General features: G+C 50.1%; 2 protein-coding genes across 3 annotated transcripts; both read right to left on the bottom strand.

Moving 5' to 3' along the window:
• Positions 1-13: 13 nt before the first annotated feature.
• mntb (MAX network transcriptional repressor b) lies at positions 14-11,482 on the bottom strand. Of its 2 annotated transcripts, none has more exons than XM_030101765.1 (6): positions 11,139-11,482; positions 7,629-8,235; positions 7,513-7,554; positions 7,323-7,434; positions 3,506-3,698; positions 14-3,431 (listed from the first exon to the last, which is right to left on the bottom strand). In XM_030101765.1, the coding sequence occupies exons 1-6, from the start codon at positions 11,209-11,211 to the stop codon at positions 2,584-2,586; spliced, it is 1,875 nt and encodes a 624-aa protein (XP_029957625.1). In that variant the 5' UTR covers positions 11,212-11,482; the 3' UTR covers positions 14-2,583. The 2 variants fall into 2 exon arrangements, with proteins under 2 accessions (XP_029957625.1, XP_029957626.1); XM_030101766.1 differs by having other exon boundaries at positions 7,641-8,235.
• Positions 11,483-15,071: 3,589 nt separating this feature from the next.
• LOC115396025 (lissencephaly-1 homolog A) lies at positions 15,072-26,439 on the bottom strand. The gene is made up of 11 exons (XM_030101767.1): positions 26,274-26,439; positions 20,663-20,977; positions 19,365-19,449; positions 19,211-19,285; positions 18,786-18,992; positions 17,892-18,060; positions 17,571-17,673; positions 17,229-17,457; positions 16,554-16,655; positions 16,306-16,462; positions 15,072-16,224 (listed from the first exon to the last, which is right to left on the bottom strand). Exons 2-11 carry the CDS (start codon positions 20,692-20,694, stop codon positions 16,151-16,153), a joined length of 1,233 nt encoding a protein of 410 aa, XP_029957627.1. The 5' UTR covers positions 20,695-20,977; positions 26,274-26,439; the 3' UTR covers positions 15,072-16,150.
• Between the last annotated feature and the right edge of the window lie 329 nt (positions 26,440-26,768).

The raw sequence follows: 26,768 nt of genomic DNA, 5'->3' as shown, positions 1-26,768 counted from the left end.
GCAAGGCGTGCTATAAATGTAATAAGATTTATTAAGAATCTTTATTATTTCATCAGCATAATTCTTCATCATTAATATGTTTTGATCCATTATCATCATGGTTATCTTAAACAGTGGACAGTTAGATCTAAAAGGCAGCCCAAAGTGTACAGGCGATATATAACTTAAAACTTTCTCCATAGGGAAAACATGTTTTTATATTCATATATAATATCAATGTAGCATGAGGTCCAAGATTCTGCCCACGTTATACAGTATTGTACATGGTCCCAAAATAATAAACAAAACAAATTGAACAAAACAAACTAAAACAGCAATCTACATGCAAAACAAAATAAAATAAAAAAAAAAGAAACAAGCATTTTCAATTTATAAGATACATACACTCATATGCCAAAACGTGCATACAATCACAAATTTACAAAACTTTCATACATACAAATATTACAAAACTCAAATGTAATATTAGACAATATTAGGTTATCAAGAAAAGAGCAACGGCTTTTTTTTTTTTGTTTGCTTTTTTAAACTTTTCCCACTCCGTGTTTCAGTCCGACTCACAAAATGGACAAATCAAGAAGAAAGGAAGAAAACGAGCGGACAGTACGATTCCTCATTCGCTCCATGTGTTCGTGTTTCTGCCAGAGTTGTCACAGTGTTCAGGAAAACTGAGTATAAGAGGCACACACGATAGCACCCAAGCAGGCTCACACCGTAGACCACCTCTGTGTAAAAAAATAATGTGGTGAGCTACACACACACACACACACACACACACACACACACACACACTCAGCCACACACACTCAGTCATGCACTAAGAGTACAACCAAAGAGAGAGAACTGAATCAGAGCCATGCTACAGGTACAGGAGGATTAACTATAGTACAGAATATAAAAAACATACCGAGTACACACACACATATACAGACAGAACAGCAGATCCGTACGACGCTCAATACACACACTGATGGGACATTTCATGGTGCGGTGTGTGTGTGTGTGTGTGTGTGTGTGTGTGTAGGCTGGCAAGAAGGCTGAGAACATGTGCACGCAAAACACACACACACACACACAGAGTGCATGTGAAGAGACTCGGGCACCACAACACACCTTCCTGAAGCAGAGGAATTCAGTTTGGGAGACATTAAAACTTCCATCAGGACCGGGGTGTGTGTGTGTGTGTGTGTGTGTGTGTGTGTGTGTGTGTGTGTGTGTGTGTTGTGCACCGGAGCGTTGCGTCCGGGGTATGAGGTCCGGGGTGAGGCAGCAGAGGGAGCTGTTGCATTAGACTGAGGAGGATGAAAACCTGTTGTGTTTGTCGGGAACAAAAAACCGAGCCGTCGCCGAGGGACCGAGAGCGGGTCAAGACGGGGACTGGAACCATCGACCTCGCCGATCAGGACCGAGGAGGCGGGAGCCGATCCCAACTGACGATCAATCGAGCACAGCCTTGTTAGAAACCCAAGAACTCAGACGAGCCTGCAGCAAACTGAGCGAGCACCGGCCTGGCTTCTAAGCACGGCGGAGGCAGCATCATGCTGCCGGGACCAGGCGGCTCGTCGAAGAGCGGCGGCGTCCCGAATGAAAACTTGCGCAGAGGTTTACCGGCGGCCTTAAACCGATGCGGTGCGAGTGGATTAGGGACGGAGCCCCAGCTTGAACCCCGTCTAAAACCAAACACCCACAGCTCGCCTCCAGGAGGGCAGAAAACAGCCGAGCCTGTCGTCACCTCGCAGCGATGAGAAACACCCAAAACTGAAAGATCTTTCTTTCTGCACAGTCAGACTCGGGAGAGTTACATTCTCAAACTAGAAAAACAGAAACGCTGCTCGTTTCCTCGGTTTCATGACTCGGCCGAGCAAACCGGACGGACGGCTGCGGCGTCCAGCTCGTCGTCTGCGGCCCGGATCTGTGCTCAGTCAGCTGGGATCGGATTCAGCTCCCAGAGCCTGAAACCGCCAACATGGATGTTTCAATACTCACATCTGTCAAAGCGAGGAAAACAAAAGATAAAAAGACACAACTACTTTGGGTGAAATGCTGATTGAATCTGGCGTCTGTGAGCGGCGCTGGCGGCCCCGGAGCCCGTCCTCCTGCTCATGAGCACATCGGTGACATTACTTCACCGTCCGTCCCACGCCGTCCGATCGATACATCGGACGGCGACGCGGCTGCGGCGGCCAGACCGCGGCGCTCCCGTGCGAGTGGATCGTTTAAGGTAAATCCTGGATGCCTGAGAGTGAACTGAGCTTATTGTGTTAGTGCTTCTGGCTGAGGAGGGAAGGAAGGAGGGAAGGAGGGAAGGAAGGAAGGTCACAGAGTTTCCTGTCGTTGCAGCGGAGACAAACGTCACAGTCTGGTGTTCAAACGACGGCCTGACCCACTGACTCTGCTTTAATGCAACAGTTCACGAACTGACAGAGCTGTGGACTGAACCTCCAGGAGACATTTAGCACAAAATGTCCAAAAACTCTCGTTTTTCTGTTTTTTCTTTTTTTTAAATAAATGTTCTGTCAGAGATTCTCTGTCGTTGGTTCTTGAGAGTCGGGAAACTGGACCAGAAGTTCTCCCGCCCGCCGCTCAGGCCAGTTTGAGCGTGCTGACGGGGAAGGTGGGGACAGTAACCATGGTGACGGGGTTGAGGACGGCGGCCTGGCCGACCAGCTGGGGGTGGGGGGCCAGCACGGCGGTGGGCTTCCCCAGCGCCGGGCCGCCCTGGCTCACCACGGCGGCGCCGTTCACCGGGCCGCCCACCTGGCCGGCGCCGGCCTGCGGGCCGGCCTGGACGTGCGGCAGGGTGTGGTGGGTGAAGGTGTGGGTGATGTGGCCCACCACGGTGGGCTGCGACACCGCCACGCCCTGCGGGTACAGCGCCGGCAGGTGCGACGCGAGCGGCGCCCCCAGGTGGGCCACCGGGTGGACGGTGATGTGTCCGATGGGCTGCGCCGCGATGGGCTGGTGAGCGGCGGGGGCGGCGGCGGCGGCGGGGGCGGGTTGAGGGGCGGAGGAGGCGGGGCCGGGCGAGGGGGCGATGTGCGTCAGGTGTTTGTGATTGGCCGGGAGGGCGTGGTTGACGGCCTGGATGACGGAGGGGTGGGAGACGGCGGCGTGGGCGATGACGGTGGGCTGGACCTGCACGGCCGGCGGCGGCACCGGGTGCGGCAGCGGAGGCGGCGGCGCGGCGGGGGGGCCGGGCGCCGGGGCGGGGGCGATGGCCTGCGGGGGAGGGGGGCCGGACGGCGAGGGGGCGGCGGCGAGGACTCCGGACAGAGGCAGGGCGGCGTGCTGGATGGACAGGTGCGGGGCGAGGAGCGGCTGCGCCTGCAGGATGGGCGGCGCCGGCTTGGGGAGGGACGCGGGGGGAGGGGCGGGAGGGGGCGGAGCCTGGGCGTCCTCGTCCACGTCCTGCTCGTAGTTGTCTTCTCCTTCTGCGGGTCAGAGGGGACGGCGTTAGCCTGCGTGGGCGTGCGTGTCGTAACGTGACGCGGCGCCCGCCGCTTACCTGAGGCGGTGGACGTGGACGCCTGGTCGTCCTCGGGCTGGATGGTCTGCCGCAGCACCCGGTCGATCTCCATCACGTCCATGCACTGGCTCAGCTCGTTCTTCAGCTCGGCCAGCCGCTGCTGCGTGGCGATCTTCTCCCGGGCCAGCCGCTCCATCTCGTGCTCGTACTCCTTCTCTTTACGCTTCAGGGTCTACCGGGAGACGAACACACACACACACACACACACACACTCTCTGAGCACCAACGAAAAAACAGGCGGGTGGAAACACTCTGAACTACACCGGCTCATCTGTGCCGGTCGTTTCCGCCATGTTGACACAGAGCAGCCAGCTGACTGCTTCAGGTTCTGCTTCTGATTGAAACTCGTTTATTTTGTGAGGATTCAAATATGGATAATCCCCTTGTCACTGAATTTTGAAATGTCAGACTTTGAAGCGGTATAGAAACCGGCTCGGCTCCTCCCGTTTTCTCAACGTGGGGCTTGTTTTTGGAGAGACGGGGGTCGGAAAGCCTCCCGCCGTCCATCACTACCACCAACCACGACCCCGACGTTACCGGATTAGAAGCATCATTAAATAACGGCGACGATAACGCAGAACCTCCACAAGAGGAGTAACAAGCTGCGTGTGTGTGTGTGTGTGTGTGAGACGAGGAAGAAACACAAATAGAAATAGTGCTTTCCCGGCTCCGCCGCATCGCCTCCGACTGACCCAGATTCAGTGTGGGTCAGCTGACGCATGAACACCAAACAGCACAGCGGGCTAAGGACATTAGAGCAGATTACCAGGGAGGAATGAGAGGCGGGGGGAGGAGGGGGGACGGGTGGCCAAAAAAAAAAAAAAAAAAGAGTTCACACCAGTCACTTTCTGCTGTTGAAAACCCAAGACGACGGCGACCTGTTGAGTCGGGAACAGAGCGCGAGCAGAGAGAGGGGCCGGGGCCGGACGGCGAGCGTCTGGGGACACATGATCCCGCCGCAGGACGCTCACTTCACTGAGCAAAGCTGTTTACTCCCTGCGGCCACGTGACCGCACTCACACGCGAGCCCGCCTCGCCTCGCCGCTCCCGCCCAAACGCACAGTCCAGACCCGGCCCCCCCCCCCGCCCCGCAGTTATTGCACGGGCAGCAGAGAGGAGGCGGCACTTTCTGACGCGTGAGGTTTGAAAACACAAAAACAATTTAGGCCCTGAAACTAGACTGAAGAGTAAAGAAGATCGATTCCCCTGTGAAATGAGCCACAGGTCGCAGCCAGCAGTGTAACGGGTGTGAAGATTCCTGACTTCCTTTCAAATGAAAAGCCTCTAATTAGCACACGAGGTGAGACGCCTTTCGTCTTCTACTCATCCTGCTTCGAACCTCATGTTTCACCGTGAGACACGGAAAATCCGGCATTCAACTCCAGATTACTGCTGAGAGTGTGAGAGTGACTTTAAAGTTAATTATAGAGTTTTACTCTGCGTGAGTGAGAGCTGACAGCCACGCTTCACTTAAGATGTTTAACTTTCTCAATGTTCCGTCTGCTGCTGAAGGAGTTTTAATCACCGAGGATGGAGATGGGTGCTCTTTTTTTTCCACCTATGTGGGGGGAAAAAAAAAGTAAAGTAAAAGGTTTAATCTATGAATCTTGTGGAACGTCACGGTCCCTGTTGGACCGTGTTGTCCTCCACGTCTGGATGCTCAGGTTTAGGCACATCTTCAAGACAATGTCCCGGTCTGAGACGTCCCACAGAGGCACTGCGAGTGTGCGTCCACGAACATCACTCCAAGGTCTTCCCATATGAACCCAGACGCCATCGGCCCTGCAGTAAATCACCAAGGAAACAGCTGCCACCCATAGCCGTTTCCCTGGCAACCCCATCCGTGAGGATTCGGCTGCTCGAGCAGCAGTTTGTAAAAAAAAAAAAACAAAAAAAAAAAAAGAAAGAAACATAAGGAGGCCTCTAATTGGGCGAGGCACCGGGGCAATTACATGTAAGGAGTGCTGTGACTGGCCGCTGGCCAGCCTGCTGCTGAAGATCCCTCCCCTCTCCTCCTCCCGCCCCCACGCTCCGCTGCCTGAACACCCTTCCCCCTGTTTCCTCACTCCCTCCCTCCCTCTCTCATCTTATCTATGGCTCCTTTATCCTTCCTCCTTCAGCAGAAAAAGGTGAAACCGGCTCCTGAGACGTCTTTCTGTTGAGACGACGCGTCACGTGTGACCTGATGCTCAGTGCTCAGCGTTGCCGTCAGCCCCGAAGCTGCTCTATCAGAACAGGAATCACCTTTCTGCAGCAATAAGAGGCACCAAGCGCCAGCCGTCCCTCCTGGCGAGCGGTGGCCTCGCTTCAACCCGTCACTGCTGCTCCAGTTCTGGACGTTAAGATACCAAACTCTGCATCGCGGCGGCGTCTTTTCTGAAGCTCCTGATTTCATGTTGTTTCTCACTCGCAAACAGATACTATATGAATAAAAATCCAGAGTTATTGACTTTGGATGCTGTCATGTTATGTCTGATCAGTGTGTAAACTGCAGCAAATCTGCATCGGGCATGATGAGGTAACCATGGCAACGCCGCCGTGCCGCTCCGGTGGCGGTCTCCTCTCGCTGTAACCGAGAGGCGCAGAGGCAGAGCGGGGTGGGCGAGCTGCGGTGACGTTACCGGGCTCGCGCTAGCCATGTGCTCGGATCTCACATGTCTGAGGGAGAGGAGGAGGAGGAAGAGGGGAGGAAGAGGAGGAGGAAGAGGAGGAGGAGGAGGAGGAGGAGGAGGAGGAGGTGGTTTACAGGTTTACATGAGAGGTGCCGAGCCTGAGAGGGGTGTTTACACGCCGAGGGGGTCTGATGTGGAATCGCAATGCATCCATCAGCGACGTAAACAACTCCATCAACTATTATTAGTGGATGCAGAAACTGAGGACGCGGTGTGCCTCTGCTGGAAACACGTCCACCGTCTCAGCCTGAAGGTGACAATCTGGATATTATGATGATCAGAAATGTAAACAGACGGTGAGCAAAGTATTGTGGGAAAGACTCGTTATCAGTCATTCATCCACAAAGAGCTCCGATAGGGTTACAATCTGCGTTATGAAATCGAAGCAGTTTAAACTGTGGACTCTCAGGCTGACGGATGAACCTTCACAGTAACTTCTGGCCATGTGGCAGATCGATGAAATAACAACACTTTAATTAAATGCTTTGAAAATGGGTGTGACTGCGATTTGGCTTTAAATTGGAATCGCTGCTGTCGTATTTATCTTCCTTTCTGTTTTGAACACCGGTGACGACAGCTCTCGTGTCTCAAAAAGCCTCGCTCGCTGTCACGGTTTGAGAAACGTGTGATCGATGTTCATGGTAAGACTGACGTCCACCGCATCGCATCGCACGTCCGACTGAACTCCCAACGTTCAAGTTACGACGCCGCAATTTATCCCTCGTCTCCTCTCGTTGACTCACGTCTTCAAGTTGTCCAGGCCTTTCCTCTGCTTGTAACTCCAGATACGGCCGCAGCCCACGGCCAGGCTGGAAATAAGTCCTCTCCTCACACATTTCACGCTGCTGACTTACTGAGTGAAAGCAGCTCCTTTTGTTTCACGCAGAAACAACAGTGGCGCTGCGGATTAATGCAGAATGAAAAGCCGCCTTTTAAAAAAACCCAGTTATGACGTTGTGGGAACATTCCATCATTCGCTCCTCTCGTACGGGGAGCTTCGGAAGACGAATCACCACGAGACGGTCTACCGGCTGACAGGAAAGGCTTTGAGTATCGATTCAACACACGCTGTTCCCACAGAGAGGCCAGCTGGATCCGAAGCGCCGCGGACGCCGCCGGCTCACCTGGATGTACCGCAAGGCGCTGCGCAGCACGCTGAGGTTGGACGTTTTCTTCTCGTCCACGTTGGGAACGTTCTTCTTCAGCGTCTCGAAGCACTCCTTGAGGTGCGCTCGCCTGCGGGGGCAGAGGGGACAGTCAGGAGACGCTCCAGGCTCCGGGCGGGGCGGCCGGGCGGGCGGGGCCAGAACTCACCTGTTCTTCTCCAGCTTGTTGTGCACCTCTCTGGTCCCCGCCCTGAAACACACAGACGGGGGTTAAAACGCCGCCGTCGCCCCGAGGAACGGCGTGATAGGAGCTCTCAGACGTACACACACACTGACCCTCCTGGCCTCCGCTTTCCCTCCATCGCCCGCAGGTCTTCCATCTTCACGCCGTTGGGCTGCGGCTGGGACGTGGGCGGGGCTTGATGGGGGGCCAGCGCGTGCTGGGAGCCGGGCCCGTTGGCGCTGATGGGGGGCGGGTACTGGATCGTGACCTGAGGCTGCGATTGGTCGGGCTTCACGCCGACTATCTGCTGACTCTCCACCTTCACCTGGGAGGCGCACAGCAGGTGGCGAGACGCCGGCTGGGGCGGCGCCTGGTGCTGCAGCGGCGGGGAGGACGACTTGTTGACCGGCGGGGAGGTGTTGAGCGACGTGGCCGCCGCCGCCGCGATGGGCGTCGGGAGCGGGAGGGGCGGCACCGACGGCGTGGCGGTGACCACCGGCACCATGGGGATGACGGCGATGGGGACTTGAGAGGGCGGGAGAGAGGGGGGCGGGGCGGCCGGGGGGTGGGGCGGCGGCTGGCGGGGAGCGTCATCGCCCCAAGCGATGTGATTGGCTCTGACGGGCTGAGACGACGAGGTCACCAGTTTCACGCGCCGCGACTCCGCCTCCCTGTTGATGAGCTCCTTCTCTTTGCGCTGCTCCTCTTCTGCAAGAGGAAAGAAAACTTAACTTCTCTCAGATTCCAGAAAACTCCTGCATGCCGCAGAAAATGAATTCTGGAGAACGTAAGCCAGACAGAACATCGACAGCGCACGCGCACGCCGTAGATCTGACGTGAAAATGGCCCAAATGTGAACGAACGCTCACAGAAAGGATGACGTAATGCGCGGCTCAGACAGCGGGGAGGGGTGAATCACCCCGGACAGCGACGGAGGCGAACACCCCTCGGTCTGGCCCGGGAGTGGATTTTCCCAGAGCCTGGGGCCGCGTCAGGACGGCGGCCGCGGAGCCGCCCGCTCGGCCCGGCCGGCGCCGTGATCAGACGAAAGAGCAGCGCAACACAGACGGGCCCGCAAACACATCAAAAATGACTTAGTGAGCAAACACACACACACACACACACACACGAGTGCATCCAGACTCCAAGCAACGTGGAAAGCCCTCGGTTACCATGGAAACACCAGCATCAGAAGATCCCAGGGATTCCTCAAACCTGCACAACGCCAACACACGGCGCAGCCGCCTCCAACAAAACACAAGCAGCACTTTGCCGAGGCGCCCGGTTTGAGTAACTCCGTCCCTCCATCGCAGCCGCAGGCCGCCGTGACGCAGCTCCTCTCCAACCAGAGGGCAAGGGTTCACCGTCGTCACCGTGACTCGCACGCCGGTGTGTGTGTGTACACAGCATTAACGCCGTTATCACTCGCTCATTAACATTTGCAACTTCTCGGACGTCTCCTCGGTGCAGGACTAGTCTAGACGCCGTCGTTCACCCGAAGCACCGACAACAACCGGCAGGCTAAATCCAGTAAAAACATCCTTACACTTCGTTCTCCTCTCAATCGCAGTCGTGCTCATTTTTACCTCAAACCCACAAACAGAAACACACTGAGAAAAAAACAGAACTAAACCTCTCATGTTACTTTCACAAACGTGTGTGTGTGTGGGTGTGTATGCGCACAATAAAAGCCACAAATCATCACCGAACTTTATAACATTAAGAATAATTTGAAGCGACGTGTGCTTGATGGATTAAATAATCCCGGCCTGGACTTGGCCGTATCGACACAAACTGTGGAATCCTTCCATGACGTTGCTTCCCTGTAAGTTAAGCGGCGAGGCAAGCGGCTTATCTTTATACAACTGAACTTTCATCCAACACAGCCTTCCTGTTCACAAGTAAAGGAATTAATGGATTTCGCTGAACATTGAGAGCATTAAAAATAAACAGCTGCAAAAATACCTAATCATTCAGCACCATTCCATGATCATAATGCTATAATAAATACGTTTTAACTGTTGTTTTATATTCTCTCCCATTATTCAGAGGATTCCCTTTTAAGCTGTTTTTTTTCCCTTTGGGGGGGGGGGTGATTTGTTTTCTCCCACGAGTCACAGGAAAACGCCTGAATTCCTCAAACGCTGAGAGAAAAGCAGAAGTAAAACTCATCAGCTGACTCAAACGCTGCTGCTCGGGCCCCATGCTCCAGATCGCCACGCGCACGCAGAACGTAAATTACATAACTTCTGCATTGAGAGAGGCTGGGCCGGTGGGGGTGGGGGGGTGGAGTAGGGAGTTGCCCTACTTACCCCCTCCTCTCTCTGACCCGCCACTGTCAGCAGGCTGAATGGTGAAGGGCGGAGACGACAGAGGAGCGGCGTATGCGCGCGCGTAGGTGTGTATCAGACGGGGAGGGAGAATGAAGGGGGGGGGGGCGCTGTGCACGTGGTCGAAGTGGGCGGATCCGAGCACGCGGTATGCGCTGGAGGCGGGGAGGGGGTGACACGTCATCAGAGGCGAGAAACAAAAAAAAGCGTCTCCCCCACTGCGGGCACACACACACGCACGCACGCACATACACACACGCACGCACACACACACACACAGCCTGGTCCTCCTTCACCCAGTCTCATCACGTCGAGTGTCAACTGGTGAAGGGGAAGCGGAGCTGCTTTCTGGGAGCTCGCGCGCATTTATATACAAACGAGACGAGGGGCGAGCGAGCGAGCGAGGGCCCGCCCCGGTGTGTGTGTGTGTGTGTGTGTGTGTGTGTGTGTGTGTGTGTGTGTGTGTGTGTGTGTGTGTGTCATAAGATAGCTGAGCAATGTCAGGGTATTATGTAAAGAGCTGCCTCCGCTCGCCACCGCCCTGCCCTGCCGGGGCTCGACGGACAGAAAGAAAAAAAAAACTGGGGCAAATCGATTCACAACGACCTCTTTTATAACATTTTTACACGCGGCTCCGTGCACGACGGTTCAAATTCCAACCCCCCCGACACCGATTTACTAAAATACACATAAAACAGGAATAACATGCAGACTCTGCGTACGGCTCGCGCGCGGCGGCGGGGCGTAACGTATAAATAAAGCCCGGTTATTGACAGGAGACCCTCTGCTGGTTCACACGCGCACGTATTCACACGCGTGCACGGTGCGTGAGTCACCGGAGTGGCGAAACTGACACACACACACACACACACACACACACACACACACACACACACACACACACACACACACACACACACACACACACACACACACACACACACACTGAGCCGAGAGCGCGCAAAGTAGTTGAGAAAAACAACTTGGCCCGTTTCCGCATTAAAGCTCCGGCCGGACACATGTTGGTTACTTTGCAGCCACTTTCCCGCATTTTATTTATTAATTCCGGGCGGAACTACGTGCAATAAACAGAAAACTACGAGCACGTCCGCTCCTCGCAGGCGGGTCGGTTGAAATGCGGGTGTTAACGGGACTGGGAGCCCCCCTCCCCCGCCGCCCCGCTGCCCCCGGCCCCCCTCCCTCTCCGGACCGAGCACACTGTGTTATTCGGTGACATGTGTGTCCGCCGCGGCGCGCCGCCGCGCCGCTCGCTCCACTCACCGCGTTTGAGCTGCTGCTGCTGGGCCTGCCATTCCAGGTATCTGGCCGCCTCCAAAAGTGTATCGATGCTCATTGCGCGTGAACCCTGACGGCAGGCGACCCGGTGGCCCGGGACGGAAGGAGGAAAAAGACCGCGGGGGTAGAGGTGGCGTCCCGGCGCTAAGTGGCGCGTGCGAGGTTCACAGCCGGCCGCCCGAGCCTCTCGTCCCCTGTGTTCCTCCTGAGAGCAGACGGGGAGTGTTTTAATCCGGCCGAGCGGAAAGTGGATCCTCGCATACGTAAAAAATAGGATTGCAACAAGATGGCGATGCGAGCACGGGAATACACACAACAAGGCGAGTCGTGTTCTCGTTAGAGCCCGCCCCTCCCGGATCCCCGCCCCGCCCTGTTACTACGGCCCGGGACAAAACCCGGAGACCACCCCGCGCTCCCGGTAACCCCCCCGGTGCGTCTCCACGAGCCCCGCGCCCGCACGACAGCAGTCAGACCGGTAATCCGAACGCTCCGGGAACACCGGGACTGCCCCGCTGCGAGCGCGAGAGCGCGGGCTCGCGGCCGGAGGAGGTCCCGGCGGCCCCGCAGATCCCGGCGCGGCTCCGGGTTTTCGCTCCAGCCGCTGGCCCGCAGCGCATGAAGAGCGATCAGGCGCCCGGGAGCCAATCAGCGCTCAGAACAACAAGGCATGGTGCTGGTCCACATGGGCACCCGCCCGGCCCGAGCGCGGCTCATTTGCATGGCGAGAGCGTGACTGGCCACCCCGCTGTCTCGAGGATCAGAGCCGTCAGTCAAGCGGCCAGGGGGCGGGGCTTAGCGGCGTGTGGCTGAATAATGAGCAGAGGCGGCTGACACCGAGGAACAGGGGGATTATTAGGCCAGGGTCATCAGGTCACAGGTACATCCACATTTATAGCTCTTTATTGATTTGAAAACTCATGATCAGATTTATGTGGTGAATGACAGTGATTGACTTTAACCTCAACCTGCTGCAACAACTTTTAAAACAATCCCTAGATGTCACATTGGACAGTAATCAAATATTAAACGAGCTTGAAGTAAACGTGTACAGTCAGTCATGTGATTATGTTTCTCCTTTATTGTCATTTGTTAAATATTATTCTGTTTATTGTTGTAGCCAGTAACTTTGTGCAACATGTGAGGTAAAAGTGCAAATGTTTTATTTTATGCAGCTCTCTCAGGGAGAAAAATAAATGTAATTTTTGGCTTGTGATTAATGGCTTGCGCCATGCTAATGTGTTTTTACAGTATTTACTGATGCACATATGGAGTGTAGGGTGGCTGCATGGTAACAGGCTTTGATTGGACATCGCTTAGTCTATATATCCTCCACCACATCACTGGGTCTGGGAGCATCGGCCAATGGAAATGGCAGATCAGAGGTACATTAACGCTGCTGGCTTCGCCACGCTGCACACATCAGCCCTACTAACACCCTCGCCACCTTCAATGTCAACCCCCCTCCAAATGAGCCTGTCAGGATGTAGTGAAAAATCTGAAAAAGCCCAGTGCAGGAGACTGCCTGAGCGAGGGGGTGGAAGTCATTTTGCAACAGGCTGAAACACCATGACAGCATTTAAGTGAGGAAATGAATCAGGCAGAAACAAGAGCAGGAGGAGGAGGAGGAGGAAGGAGGGAGTCAGAGCACATGGTAAGCACATGAGCTGCAGAAAAAAAAAAACTATAGGGCTGCATCCACATACAGAAGGAAAAGAGGAGGAGGAAGAAAATGAGGGGAAAAAGGAGGAGGAGGAACAGAGGGGTGGCTTGGAGAGACAGGGAAGGTGGGAGGGATGTGAGGAAGGGACGGGCTGACCCAGTTAGAAGTGCTGCATCACTAGTGGATCCACAGACTGGAAACAAAGGGAGAGCAATGCAACACACAATAACTCAGATCGACAGATAAAATGAGGTGAAAGGAGTCATGGGAGGAAAGTACGGGGCGGTGGTGTAAATAAACAGCTTGGTTTTAATTAAACTGCTATCCTGAGAATCTGTACAGAATGAAGATGCAACATGTGGGTTTAACATTAACAGTGAGGAGTGGAGGAAGAGGTCACTTCTGTAACGGAAAACCTGATTTCAATTTCAAAGGCCGGTTCAGCATCACAGTGTGAGAAAAGCTGTCAAAGCATCAACATCACATCAATAACTTCAGTTATATATGAGGAGGAACGTTTCATATGTCATGCTCTATTTTATACAGTCTCCGAATGAGCTGATTTCAGTTTCTTTTCCTTATAGGGACATGAAGCTGGCTACTAAAGCGGCCACTAGAGGGCGCCACATCCTGCTGGCTGAGCTGCTGTGCAGCGGAGGAGGTTTGCGCCTCCTCGCTCTTTGCAGGGATGATTACAACGCCAGTCACGTAAACTGTTGCAGGGCGCATGTAAGCTATGCTGGGATGACACACAAACCTATATATTAAAACAGCCGCTACAGCTGACTGAGCCACAGTCTGCTCCGAAACCTGGGGATGGAGGGAGCATGTGGGGAAAGACAGAGCAGCCTGCTGCAGAAACCTGCTCCTTCTTCTTGAGATAATCAATACTGCAGCGTCTGACAGGTCTGTTGTTGTAAACACTGACCTTGAAGCCTCTCAGCACTTCTTCATTTTGCCAGCTTATGGGAATCAATGCTCGTTTATAGCTACAGTTCCTTTCACTTTCTGTTTTTAAATCCTTATCTACTAAGGAGAAGAGAAAGAAAAGTGTTGACCCAGAAGCAATATAAATGAGAAAGGATTTTTTTTTTTTAACGCTCTGTTTGGATGTCTTCAGCTTGCATGAGAGAGGAAGGGTGTGCAACAGAGAAGCGCTGGGTGGATGTAGGCCGATGTTTCTACTCCAGTGCTCCTGTTGAGAAACAGGAGTTTTAGTCTGAAGGGTCTTATCACTCTTTCATCATGAAGCTCCTTCTCAGCTCACTGGACTGTCACACACCGCCCACGTGACCGTGGGGTTTCTTTCCACTTTAATCACTTTCCCTGTTTGGACTTTCCTCCGCCGCTCTCCGGCCCTCCACCCTGACAGGCCTGCAGGAGGAAGGAAGGTGTGGTGGCTGCTCTCCATCCTGGAGACTGTTGCCAGGATACAGTAGAGCGCAGGAGAAGGAGTAATTGCTGTGTGGGTGAGCAAGCAGGTGTGTGTGTGTGTGTGTGTGTGTGTGTGTGCCTGCACAGAACTAAGCTGAGGTACTGTACATAATTGATAAGGAGGGGGCTGAACTGCCTCCTCTGGCAGCAGGCTGTACCTGAGGAATACACGTCAGGAGTTCTCAGACTGCCCGCCACGCGTTACGCCAGCAGCTTCTGGTGAGGCCACAACATCCATCGTCTCTCCCAACGCCTGCTGTCGATTCCTCAACACATTTTCAGACTTGTCATTTCTGTCAGCTGCTCTTGATTCACCTATGGGTTTGTGATCTGTGTTCATCCTCAAATTCTTAAAAGCAGCGCAGGAGAAGATGAGCCCGACAGTTATACATAAGTAATACTTCCTGTCTAGAGGAGCTTTCCCTCTTTCTGTTGAGTGACCCATTTCTTTCTCAACATTTTAGTCTGACGTTCCAAAGATAACTTGCCCAGATTTCAACACTTCTACTTATTGCCAGTTTGCAGGGTTTAATGGCCGTTTAAATTCAATTATATTTCTGAAAAAGGTCATTGAACTGTTTCTCCTGACACCTAGTTAAATTACTCTTGCCTGTAAAATCCAGTATGAGCGGCACTGACTTCACCGACTGCTCACCTGACGCAGCCAGCACAGGCGTGTGCTGCAGCGCCTGGACTCGCTATGAAACCTGGTACCGACGCCCGTCCGTCTCCTCCAAGAAAACCACGCATGCATGGGTTATATTTACAGAATTTTTATTTCATTATGTTGCAAACAATGACATCCAGATATATTGATACACAACTTTTACTGTGCGTGTATGTGCATTTGTGAGTGTATGTGTATGTGTGTGTAAAGAGAGCAGTGAGACCACAGAAAGCAGAATGAAAATCCCGTGTGAGGGAGCCCTCAATGGGTTAACAAGGCAGAGATAGCGAGCGAAGAGGGCACTGGGCGATTTCTCTGGGGGCGACACACACACACACACACACACACCAACCTCAGTTAGGGTGAGCTGACTATTTCCTCTGGAAAACACACTTGCTTTGGGGCGTGTGCCTGTGCTCTCAGCAGCGTCTGGATCGTTAAGGTCCCGTGAGTGTCTACTAGAAAGCAAGTTCGTTAAAAGAGATGAAGAAGTTATGAGTGAGCACGGCGGGTGAGAAGCGTCGCCTCCGGCCGCCGGAGCAGGGACGGACGCTCGGTTCTCCTGTCGTAATATACAAACACATACACACACACCAACGCGCGCTCACGCAACGTATTCACACATGCACTCGCCCACAAAGCCTAATGTAGTTCAACTAAGGAGCTGCTTCACTTGTATTTTTTCAGTTTGTTCTCTTCTCCTGGACAGCCGCTACTCTCTTTCATACTCGACTTTCCTCACGCCTTCTCCGGACCGCACCGATGGAGGCACGGAGCGAAACCCGACGCCGCCTAAACCCCTCCGGCAGGAGGTGGCGTTGGTTTCCCGTGCGTTGCCAGTAAAGCAGAATCCACCTGCGCCGGCGCGCACACACACATTTATTTACCCTTCGACCCGATGGGAAGTCATGACAACAGTATGCAAATTTAACGGTATAGAATTACTTTTGTTGGATTCACCATGCAAGGATACTTCTTATCTTTTTGAATGTGTTTATGTGTCAGAGATTGCGTGACATTTATTAAGCGTACCCTACATCCAGAATAATTTACACAAAAAGGACAATAGTCATCTTAATAGGGCAGGACCGTTGTGGGGGGGGAGGGGGGGGGAGGGGAGGGGCTCTGGGAGAAGGTACAGCAAAGCGCCTTGGTCAACTATGGACTGGACTGTGAGGGCGGGGGTCAGGATGGAGGGTGGAGGGAGGGGGGCTTCGGGGCTGCGTTGGGGCAGTTTCAGCGGCACTCCCAGACTTTGACTGTCTGGTCGACGCTGCCCGTCACCACGTAGGGAGCAGTCTTGTGGAAATCTGCAACGAGAAGGGAAAATGTTCAAGTGTAGCCTCATTAAGAGGGTACCGAGCCTTCCGGGGGAAAGAGCTGCGTCTCACCCAAAGAGGTAACGAAGTGTTCGTGGGCACTCAGGGTCTTCATGCAGCGTTTGTTCTTGTAGTCCCAGATCCGAATGGTTTTGTCGTCAGCGCAGCTCACTATGAACCTTCCTCCAGGATGAACCAGCAGCCCGCGCACCCAGTTGTCATGCCCCACCTGCAGAGGGCAGACCGGTCACCCACCACACCCCTGGCTTTGAGGCAACACACACACATGCAAACACGCACAGGCCCGTCATGCTACTCACCAGAGTCATAAGGCAGATGCCAATGCTGACGTCCCACATTTTAATGGTTTTATCTCTGGAGCCAGAGAGCAGGAAGGGGCCAGGCTTTCCACTCTTCTTACTCTGCATGAGAGGATGAGAAACAATGGTTCGTTATATTGAAGACAGCGCAGCTTGTCAAGAAACCGAGAGCGTCTTCAATGTGAAGGAGCAATGACTTTAAGGCCATTTTTAAAGCAGTGTTGATGAGTTGAAGCTGGAGCTGCCCTCAGTCCAACTCATACTGTCCATTCACTGCTGATCAACTCAACCAAGTCTGTAGAGAATCAGCATGTTATCATCTTGCTAATCAATCTCAAACAGCAGTTTGTACATCAACAGACCAATCTCAAAGCAGATGCAAATATGCAAAGGCCATGTTTTGGAAAAAGCTCATGACCTGAAGACACATCCAAATGTGATCAGCAGTTTACAACCCAAACACAAAAACTGCTTTCAACTTCCCAGGTCTCATTTGGAGGCACTAGTAAACGTGACCAGCTGACTTTCCAGCCTTAGGGAACTGAAGTACCAAAGCATAAAGAGCCGTTTCTAAACCGGGAGGAGGGCGACGTTGACGGCAGTAAACACATTTGGGGAAATCCTGGAAGTGACGGCGGCATGGGGAGCAGCAGACGCTGCAGCAGCTGCACTTGCCTCTGAGCCTGTGGCCTCCAGGATGGTGGAGTGGGCGCTGTCGGGGGCCCAGGCAATACACTCCACCACGTGCTCGTGTTCCCGCAGCTCAGCTTTGCACTCCTTCGAGGCAACCACCCAGACGCGCACCGTCTGGTCGTTGGAGCAGCTGGCAATCAACGAGCCGTCCTGGTTGGGACGCACCATCCTCACCCACTCCCTGTGGCCTGTGAAGGTCTTCACACAGTACCTGCAGGGGGAACATCCACGGGCAACTTAAACATCCAGCTTCAGAGAAAGAGAGACACATCTAATGAACAGCTTCATGTCAGGATAAATGACGGGAAGCTTCCCCTCCCTTACCCAGTAGCCACCTCCCACATCTTGATGGTCTTGTCTCTGGAGGCGGACACTATGTGGTCACCATTTGGCATGATGGCTACGGACGACACATTGTGATCGTGGCCTGCGAGACACAATCAAAGGTTTAGCCGGGTAAAGGGAAGGGACAGTTTCTACAATGAGGGCAAACAAAAGACAGATCACAATTCTGATGTCAAAATCAATTTTTGTGAATCTAGCTGTCTGGGTGAGAGTTTCTGCTTCTCCTCCTAAACCTTCCCCGGGGAGATTAATAAAGTATGAGTAGCAAAACTGTCCCTTGTGCCTGGAAGTATTTCCTACCATGCATTGTTCGGATGCACTCAAATCCCTGAAAGTCCCAGAGTTTGATGCTCATGTCGGCTGAACATGAAGCGAGCAGCTTTCCCGACTGGTCAAAGGAGATGTCCTGCACAGAGTCTGTGTGGCCTTTGAGGGTCCGCTCGAAGTCTCCTGCCTCATAGTCCCACACCTGCGACCGCAGAAATACACAGCGTTTAAACAACAATAATAGCAAAGTACTATTGGCAGAGGAATAAAGCAAATCATATTTAACTGTAGATACCTAACAAAGCCATACATTCATTAATGAATTATACACACATTAATTAAAAAAGCCGCTCCCACCCTCCAAAAAAGACTGATTATCTTCTGAAAATAAACGACATGACACAGTTTACCTTAATTCCTATAAAAGGTTTAGTTAAAAGAGATGCTGATTTGCGTATTTGTGAAGGTGTTGTGCTCTGAGAGTGTTGCCTCTGACTACAAACGCATCAGCCCATCTCCACACAGATGAGCAGTGACAAAGCAGAAAGAAGAAAGAGTGAAGCAGGGAGGGAGGGGAGGAGGCGGATAAAGGGAGGAGGCAGTGGGGGGAAAGCATGTTGGAGCAGTGGCACAGAGGAGGGAAAAAAAAAAGGCGAACAGCCTCAGATCTGCAGCACAGCTTTGATGCAAAGGGTCAGAGCTGCAGAGGATATGTTGTGCTGTTCTGCACTGCTCACTGATTCAGCCTGGAAATGCTGCTGACAAGTTCAAAGCCCACTTAACAAAGGCATTTAAAAAGATGTTGCTTTATGGAAACAAACACACCGACTTTCCCGTTAGCACAACTATACAGCTGTAAATTCACCAGTCTCTCTATCAGTGCAGTGTAATTCAAAGTTCCTGCAGGTAACCGGATCCCACACACACCTTGATGGTCGCGTCCTCGGAGGCTGTGACCATGACGGAAAACACGGGGTGGAAGATGACACGCGTGACGGGAGCACGGTGTCCGCTCAGGGCGTATCTCTCCGGGGGACGGGGGATCCACTCCTTGGGGTCTCTCTTCTGACCCACCGGTCCTCCGTGCGTCATCTCCTCTTTTGCCTCGTTTAGTTTCGATTCCAGCTCCATCACCTGAAGCGGAGCGAGGAATGAAGGAGTTTGAGATTTCACAAAAAGCTCCACAAGCAGTTTCACAAGAAAATTACCCAACATTTTAGACGTTAAACATACTTTGTCATTTTAGTTTATGCCATGTTCACTACAGTTCAAAGAGCGTGTGAAATGTAAGACAGACATCAAGCATCTCAGACACATTTCAGACATTGTACCAGCGAGCAGACATTCCTTACCTTCTTCTGTAGTCTGATAACCGAGGTCCATTTCTTTTCCAAAAGCCCGGCATACTTCTTATCTAACTCTTCATTCTAGGATAAGGAAGACAATAAGCATTACACACGTTTTGTTTTCATATAAAGGTGCGTGTGCTCAGTCACGTGTCCTTACCATGTCTAACTCTGCTTCTTTTTTGAAGGTGGAATAGGCCTCCTCGTATCCATTGGAGCGTAGATAATCGGCTATAGCCCGATTTCTGAGGAAAATGTGGCAAAAAAAATATATTTTTGAAAGGTCCCACATGACATTTCTCACAGAAGACATTCTGTATTATCACAAGTGATCAGTGCTGGTACAGGGTTATCTCTTGGCCCAAACTGGGCTAAGTTAACATATCAATCTAGATGAACATAGATTGTTTTTTTCTATAATTAGCTTCACCTGAGCAAAAAGTCCTGGTTCCTCTTAAAAGAGGAGGGGCCACACCCTGCTTAACACGTGAGAGCAGCTGAACTCAGGTTTCAGGGTTTCACCTTAAATGTCAGTCAATCTGGCCCTGTGCCAAAGAATTTACACCACTTCATTGAGGAAAACAAAAAGAGGATGGAATCACTGGGAAACTGCGTTTTGTGCTACTATGGAAACTGGAGACTGGCCACAAAGGCAACACTGAATACCGAGTGCAGGCAACGCAAAGGAGACGCCAGCCCACAGACGCTGATAATCACAACCTCGAAACACACTTCGAGACGTTCACACAGACGTGTAGTCAGAGTTACATAAATGAGGAGAACAGCTTTTTTTTTGTTTTTGTTTTTTTAAGATGAAGGTTGAATATTTTATGAGTGACTGCTATATTTAGGCTGCAGCTCAAGACTTACTTTAATTGCAACCCTCACAGAAGTGTGTTTCAATGGCAGGAGGATTTCCACAGATTCCTCCCAAAAAAAATGGCTTTTAAAACACTGCAGATTTTATTGATGGCTTTGAGGTATACCGCCATGTTGGCATTAAATACGAGTGGTTTTGTGCCGTCTGGACTGCATACCGTAAGATCAACGAGGCAGTCCCCACCGCACAGTGTTCTCACATTAAGCAGCCATCATTGAGTTAAGTTGCTCTTCGACCCATCCCCCTCGCTTCTTCACTCCCGTCATGCGGGTCATAAAATATTCACTAAGTAGCTATCAAGTGAAGCACCTTGAAGCCCATTTCTCTTCACTTTTCTTCAGTGATTATGAATTCTTGTAGAGGAATTTATCTTCTCACAACATCTGCATTTGCACCTTGAGCACAATTTCAGAGGCAGCTGAGCGAATTCCACTTTCTCCCAGGACATTTACTAACTTCTGAAAAACCTTGAATGTGCATGCACTTCAGTGCGATGCCCTTCACGAGCGCTGCATGTTTGGACTTGTTTGCATCAGTAATGAGCCTATGCTGCCATGTATTTACATGAGGGCACTCACAGTTCATCTCTTTGTCTCTGCGACAGCACCATGGCGGCTGCTGCTTTCTCCCTCTTGGGGAGGTGAGGACGAGGTGGTGATGTGGGGGAGTCTGGCGCAAACGGCGTGCGATGGGGAGGTGCCCAACCCCTCGCGGATGTTCTGTTTTTTCAGAGGCTCAGAGGTGGCAAATGGGGGAAAAAAAAAAAAAAAAAAGAGAAAAAGAGTTCCACGGAGAGTGTGTCCTGGAGACGCGGATGTCAAGCAGCCGTCAGGATGGAGCTCCACGTGTATTCTCAACAGCCCAAAACTCACTCAGTGATTAGAGATGCCCATCTGGAGAAGAGAGAGGGAAGAAAGACAAACACCATGGTGTGTAAGAATATTTGATTCAATTAATGGCAAGTCAATTAAAAAAAAATTAAAAATTACTTAGAGCACAGATGAACTTCATAACAGAAAAATCAAAACCCAGCACACGGTGACTGGACGCTACAAGAAGTACTCACTTCCTGAGCTTCAACACGGCCGGCACCTGGGGCCACAAGAGCAATAAGCTGCTTAGCAGCTAGACCAGACAACAGTGCGTGTGCATGTGTGTTTGTGTGTGTGTGTTTCTCAAAGTGATAGGGAGCACAAGCCCTCCATAAAGCTGACAGTGCAATGCAAAGAAGGGACTGGACGTTAACAGGATTAACCCCAGACATGGAGAGAGGACTTAAACAGCATGCTGCCCTTGTCTGCATTATTGTCTGGTGCTTTGTTCTCGTCCGCTTCACCGTTCAGTCTGCGTCAAGGTGCTGAATGTTGAAGTTAGGATTCACTGGAAACCTTATCAGGCTGATCTTTCAGCTCTGCAGGAGTTTTGGTGCTTTCTGAGCTGTCCTGTGCTATTCTGCAGATGATGACGGGCGATTGAGCCGACAGAGCAAAGCCAGCGATTCTAGTTGAACTGGGATGTCAGCGAGACATAAAAATAGCCATTTGACCAAACAGACCAACCTCTCAAATGTTACATAAGCAAGACCGTCTCTGCAGCTTCTGCACCTCTCGGAGACGCCTGGACTTCACCAACTGCTCCGACACAGGCAACAGTATGTGGTCTGGCTTTAATCAACACTGTACTGGATTGTCTGATCGCATAAGTTTCCCCCACTTATCACTCTGGAAAGCAAAAGTGTTGTCTTGGCTCGGTGCGTATCAAAGGTCTGACTCATAATTCAAGACAACATGATAAAGAGCCTGTCGGACCAATCAGGACCATCAAAGGGAAATAATCTGGAGGATTAGTTTACAACATGCAGGATCATTTCACCATGCACTACATTTCATTTAAATCAAATTGTCTTGACAGAAAGTGAGCGGATTAAACAAGATTCCAACAGAAGAAAAGGCAGTGATGCCCTGACTACATATGAATGTTCATGTGAACACACCAGCTGGGGTCAGTTCCTGGAAAGAAACACATCTTCCCTTCAACCTCAACAACAAAAGTAATGCGACAAAGTTTCACTTTTAACACTTAAGAAGCTCACTTGACTATACTGATTCGCAGGGAGGGACTTTGGCTTTCACTGCAACACAACATTCAATAAGTAGGACATCATGCATTCATGCAGTCAAATGACCGGCTGAAAAAGTTTCCACAAATTCTACAAGAGAAAGTTCTTAAAAGAGAACATTTTTGAGAATAAATACAATAAAATATAACAAAAACAAATTAGTGTTTCAATGTAAATAACAGTGTGAACATTAAAAACATGATCGCAAAAGCTGTTTCCAGACATCTGACGTTTGGTGTCTGTGATAACGTCAATCATGAAATAGCATTATTCATTGTAAACACAGATGCTTGTTAATGCTATTAATGTCTTCGTGATTTGAACTGTGCTGTTCCAAGTAAAATATGATTTGCATTCAACACAGTGTTTTATTTTGAAAGTACCATAACCGGTTTCAGACAGCATGAGCCTCTGCACTACTTGACACAGCTCCGGTGAATAACAGACATATTGTCTGTGGAACAGAACACTGAGCTGCTCCAGGTGGAAACGCCAGTGTTGTCTAGAGTAACGGCCAATCAGTGAGCATTGCAGCGCACCCGTGACTCCTGCACACCATGTAACTTAAGCTCTGCTTGAATGTTAAACTTTGTTGAAGTGTTTTAACTCACTCTGGAATCTGCAATGGTTAACCATCTACTCGTATGTCTGTTAAGTCTGATGTTCAACCGTTACAAAACAAGATGGAGAACCACTGTACGTGGATCACGTCTGATCTGGATCATCAACGAGCCAGCATCTTTTGCTTTACAGAGACATGGTTCCCTAAAGACGTGGACTTTCACCTGGAAGGATTTGACATCATCTGTTTTGACAGAGATGTTGTCCAAACACATAAGTCAATTGCGGGCGGGCTCTGTGTGGCAGTCAACAGGTGGGGGACCAACTGCACCGTGAGGGAGACTGAGTGATGCGAAGAGCAATTTTCTATCCATCTACAGCGCCTTTAGAGAGTATTCAGTGTTCTTTAAAGAACACTCATTTCATGACTTCATGACTGTCAAGGTAAAAAAAAGTCTGTTAAGATTCAGCTGATAAAGGGCATCGAGCATCATTCAGTTGATGATAACACATTTGAAAAACTAAATTGACCATTTGAAAATAAACCACTAAAGCTGAGATGTCAGATGACTCAGTTTTGGAGGGCAGCCATGCATTTATATTGGCTCATATGACTGTAAAAACAGTTGTTTCTGTTGTGAAGTACACTGAAACTTTTGAGGAATTCATTCAATTACTTGTTGAATTGATGGTCTCCAACATGTTGTAAGGCCTGCTTCACCTAATGTTTAGGGACGTTTTGCAGTTGGGGTCAAACACAAATACACTTCAAGCAATTCCAGTACCAAGCAGAGGAGCTAAACGACGTGCCCAGCCACACACGTCAGCTCAAACATGGCTGATATTATAAACAGTTTGACGACCACATCTATTGAGCTGGTGGGGAGGAAAATTGAGATGACACCGGAGGGTACAGCTGCCATCCATCTCTCTGTGACCGCTCATGATCACAACACACTTTGCTTCTCTCCGACTCACAAGTCAAAGAACTGTCTCAGACTGATCGATAAGATGTAAAAAGCTACTCTCCCTTTAAAATACAATGTCACTGTGACGTCAGCGATGCCTCATCTGTCCCGACTCAATTACAGATTCATGTTTATTCCAGTTCGTGAAAGCCTTGCAGCATGGGTGGAATAAAATCTCACTAAAAACATTTCATCAAAAAAATCTCTAAAAGGCAGTGGACACTGTACTAAAATATATATCGCTTCTGTCTCAATCACACACACACACACACACACACACACACACACACACACACACACACACACACACACACACACATATGTGTATGTAGATATAGATAGGAAAACAAATATAGGACAACATTGTAAGCAAGCAACAAAATATAGGCGAGGGTGAAGTTAGATTACTTGCTCCTTTTTATTTCTTCTGATTGATGTTTCTAACCCACAGATATCCAAAGGTTTACTGAAGTAGTTTTGAAAGAAATAAAGAAATAATTTTTAAATCATTAAAGGAGGAGAAGCCACATGTTCTTCATTGACATCTAAACCCACTCAAGAACAAACTACATGCACATGTGTTTTTCTATTTAGACAATGATTGAAATAAATAGATTAATTGTATTTTCATCTTTTGCATGGAATTGCAATTTTTACATTATGATCACAGGTCAGCCTAGGAGATACAGAGACCCTGATTCACTTTGATGAACAACTGATGCTTTAATCCCCCTCTAAAATATCTAAAAATAATTAAGGTGAACCTAGCAGAAAAACTAAGTAAAACGCCACCAAAAGACAGCCATTACACCTGCCTATTAATCTTTCAAACTGTACTTTGCTTAACTATGCTCCTCCTTATACATAACCTTCAGGGCAAGCAAGTCCCTGCTCACACAAACATAACTATTAGGCAGTATAAACATCAAACATCAGGACAAGATATACCGTAGTACTGGGTCATACATCCATAATGTAAATTAGGTAATCTAATATTTCAACAGAAACCTGGCCAAAAAGATACTTTCCCCATTCTCATGTATCATGATGAATCGGCCATGATTCCTGGGAATGTTTGACGTTAGTTTGTGGAAGGCAGGTTGGATGGTTGGATGGGAATGAGGTATTAAAAAGTAAACCAAATCACTTGTCAAATATTCACTCTATGTGCAAATGATTCTGTAAATAAAATGGGTGGAAAACAAAAAGAAATTGTAAAAAAATATTATAAAATCACACAGATGTTCTCACTAAAAGACAATTAGACAGCGAGATGATGTCAATACACTGTTGATTTTTGGTTTAATATATTTGATATGTGCTTTAGTGCATAAGTAACTAGCCTACATGAGAACACATACATGAATACTGCAACACCAATTCACCAATCTCAGCAATACAAACAGCTCATGGTAATTAAAAATGCATACTTAAGGTGCTGTGTTATTGTAGATAAAACATGTTTCTACACACCCGAGTAAGTGTTGATATATAATTTCATGTTATGCTAAGCACCATCAGGCCTTTAATTAGTGGCATTGTGCTAATGAAGCTGTTTTGGGGATCCAGATGCAATCTGTACAGTCAACCTCACGTTCGCCGTTTCCTGCTCATCCTTCTCGGTCTCCGCCCTGATTCCTCAACCCCACCCTGCAATATTCACAGAAACCAAACCCAGATCGTTCAAAATACAGCTTTGTTGCGGAAAGAGAAAACATCCGAGTCGAAATCTTGCTCGGGTGACGTATTTCTTAGCTTCTGTAGCCACAAGGGCAAAGTTGCAGCAATGGCTCAGCAACGCCCTTTCCAGCTAACGCTAGCTTAGCACGACAGCGTAGACGGTTCGCCAGAGTTGACACGCCGAGCCCTGTAAATGTACTTCACCTCACGACCACGACATCAAACCTCACGTAGGGCATTCATCTATCTGAAAGTAATCCGTTTTAACTGAACAATCAGCCACATGGTAAAATGTAGGGGAGATATGTAACACAGGGAGTATTGACGCTGCGAGAGTGTTAGCTGATAATTCCAGCAGGAGACAGCGCTGGTGTATTATACATCATCCACTGCAAAGAAGGTCGACCTTTCAAAATCAAAATGCATCATCTGATGAAATCCTAACAACATGACAACAGTGGCAGCCAGCTGTGGAAAACATGGCAGCAGGCTGACAGGACTTAGCTTAGCCTGCTAACAAACCCGCAGAACTTCCATAAATAGGCGTAGCTAGCGTTAGCTCAGTGTCCAGCTAATGCTCAAAACAAGTGCCGCGACGCGAGGGTCGCCCTGCCCGAGGACCGCAGAGTCGGCTTTAATCGCACTCACTCTGTTCGACTAAATTCATACCGATGCTATTTTAAAGTTTAACCTACGAAGCGACGGGCCGGTGAATGCCAACTTTGCCACTTAGCTTAGCAGTCGGCCTCTCCGCCATTTTGAGATCAGAGCGCAGACACTGCAGGCAATTCGTCGTCAAATAACAAGTGTTTCCAAGTGGCAAAACATCAACATTCACGGGTCTACAGACTCTTAACTCACCTTTCCAGAGATACCGGCTCTCATATCCTTCCGACGAGCGTCCACACGCAGGGGCGGGTCGAGTTTTCGGTCCAATATTGTGACTTTTCACATCAGCCGGCACGGACGGTCAGACCGTTCTCCGCTCGGTACCACCGCATTCTCCCGGCCCCGGCTAACGGTCGACGATGTCTGTCGGCGGCGCGCACGCTGAGGTGAGCGGAGGCGCGCAGCCTGCACGTTTCGCGTTCATGTGATTAACGATCTACAAGTGTAGACGTTCAACTAATAGATAAACCATAACGGACAGTCAGTGTTCTCACATTTATGAAATATTAATTTCTCCAACATACTTTAGGAGTATAAATGAAGTTTGCAAGACATCACTAAGATCACCTGTCAAAACTTAAATATCTCTCTCAAAATTTAAATATATTCTAAGAGATTTACAAAAAGGTTACATAGATTTATTCAATCTTTATTTTATAAACCCATAGACACAATGCAGCAGTTCAT

The sequence above is a fragment of the Salarias fasciatus genome, chromosome 10 (genome assembly GCF_902148845.1).
Source record: "Salarias fasciatus chromosome 10, fSalaFa1.1, whole genome shotgun sequence".
Taxonomy (NCBI): Eukaryota; Metazoa; Chordata; class Actinopteri; order Blenniiformes; family Blenniidae; genus Salarias; species Salarias fasciatus.
Note: the sequence above shows the minus strand (reverse complement) of the source record. Positions and strands in the feature narration are given on the sequence as shown.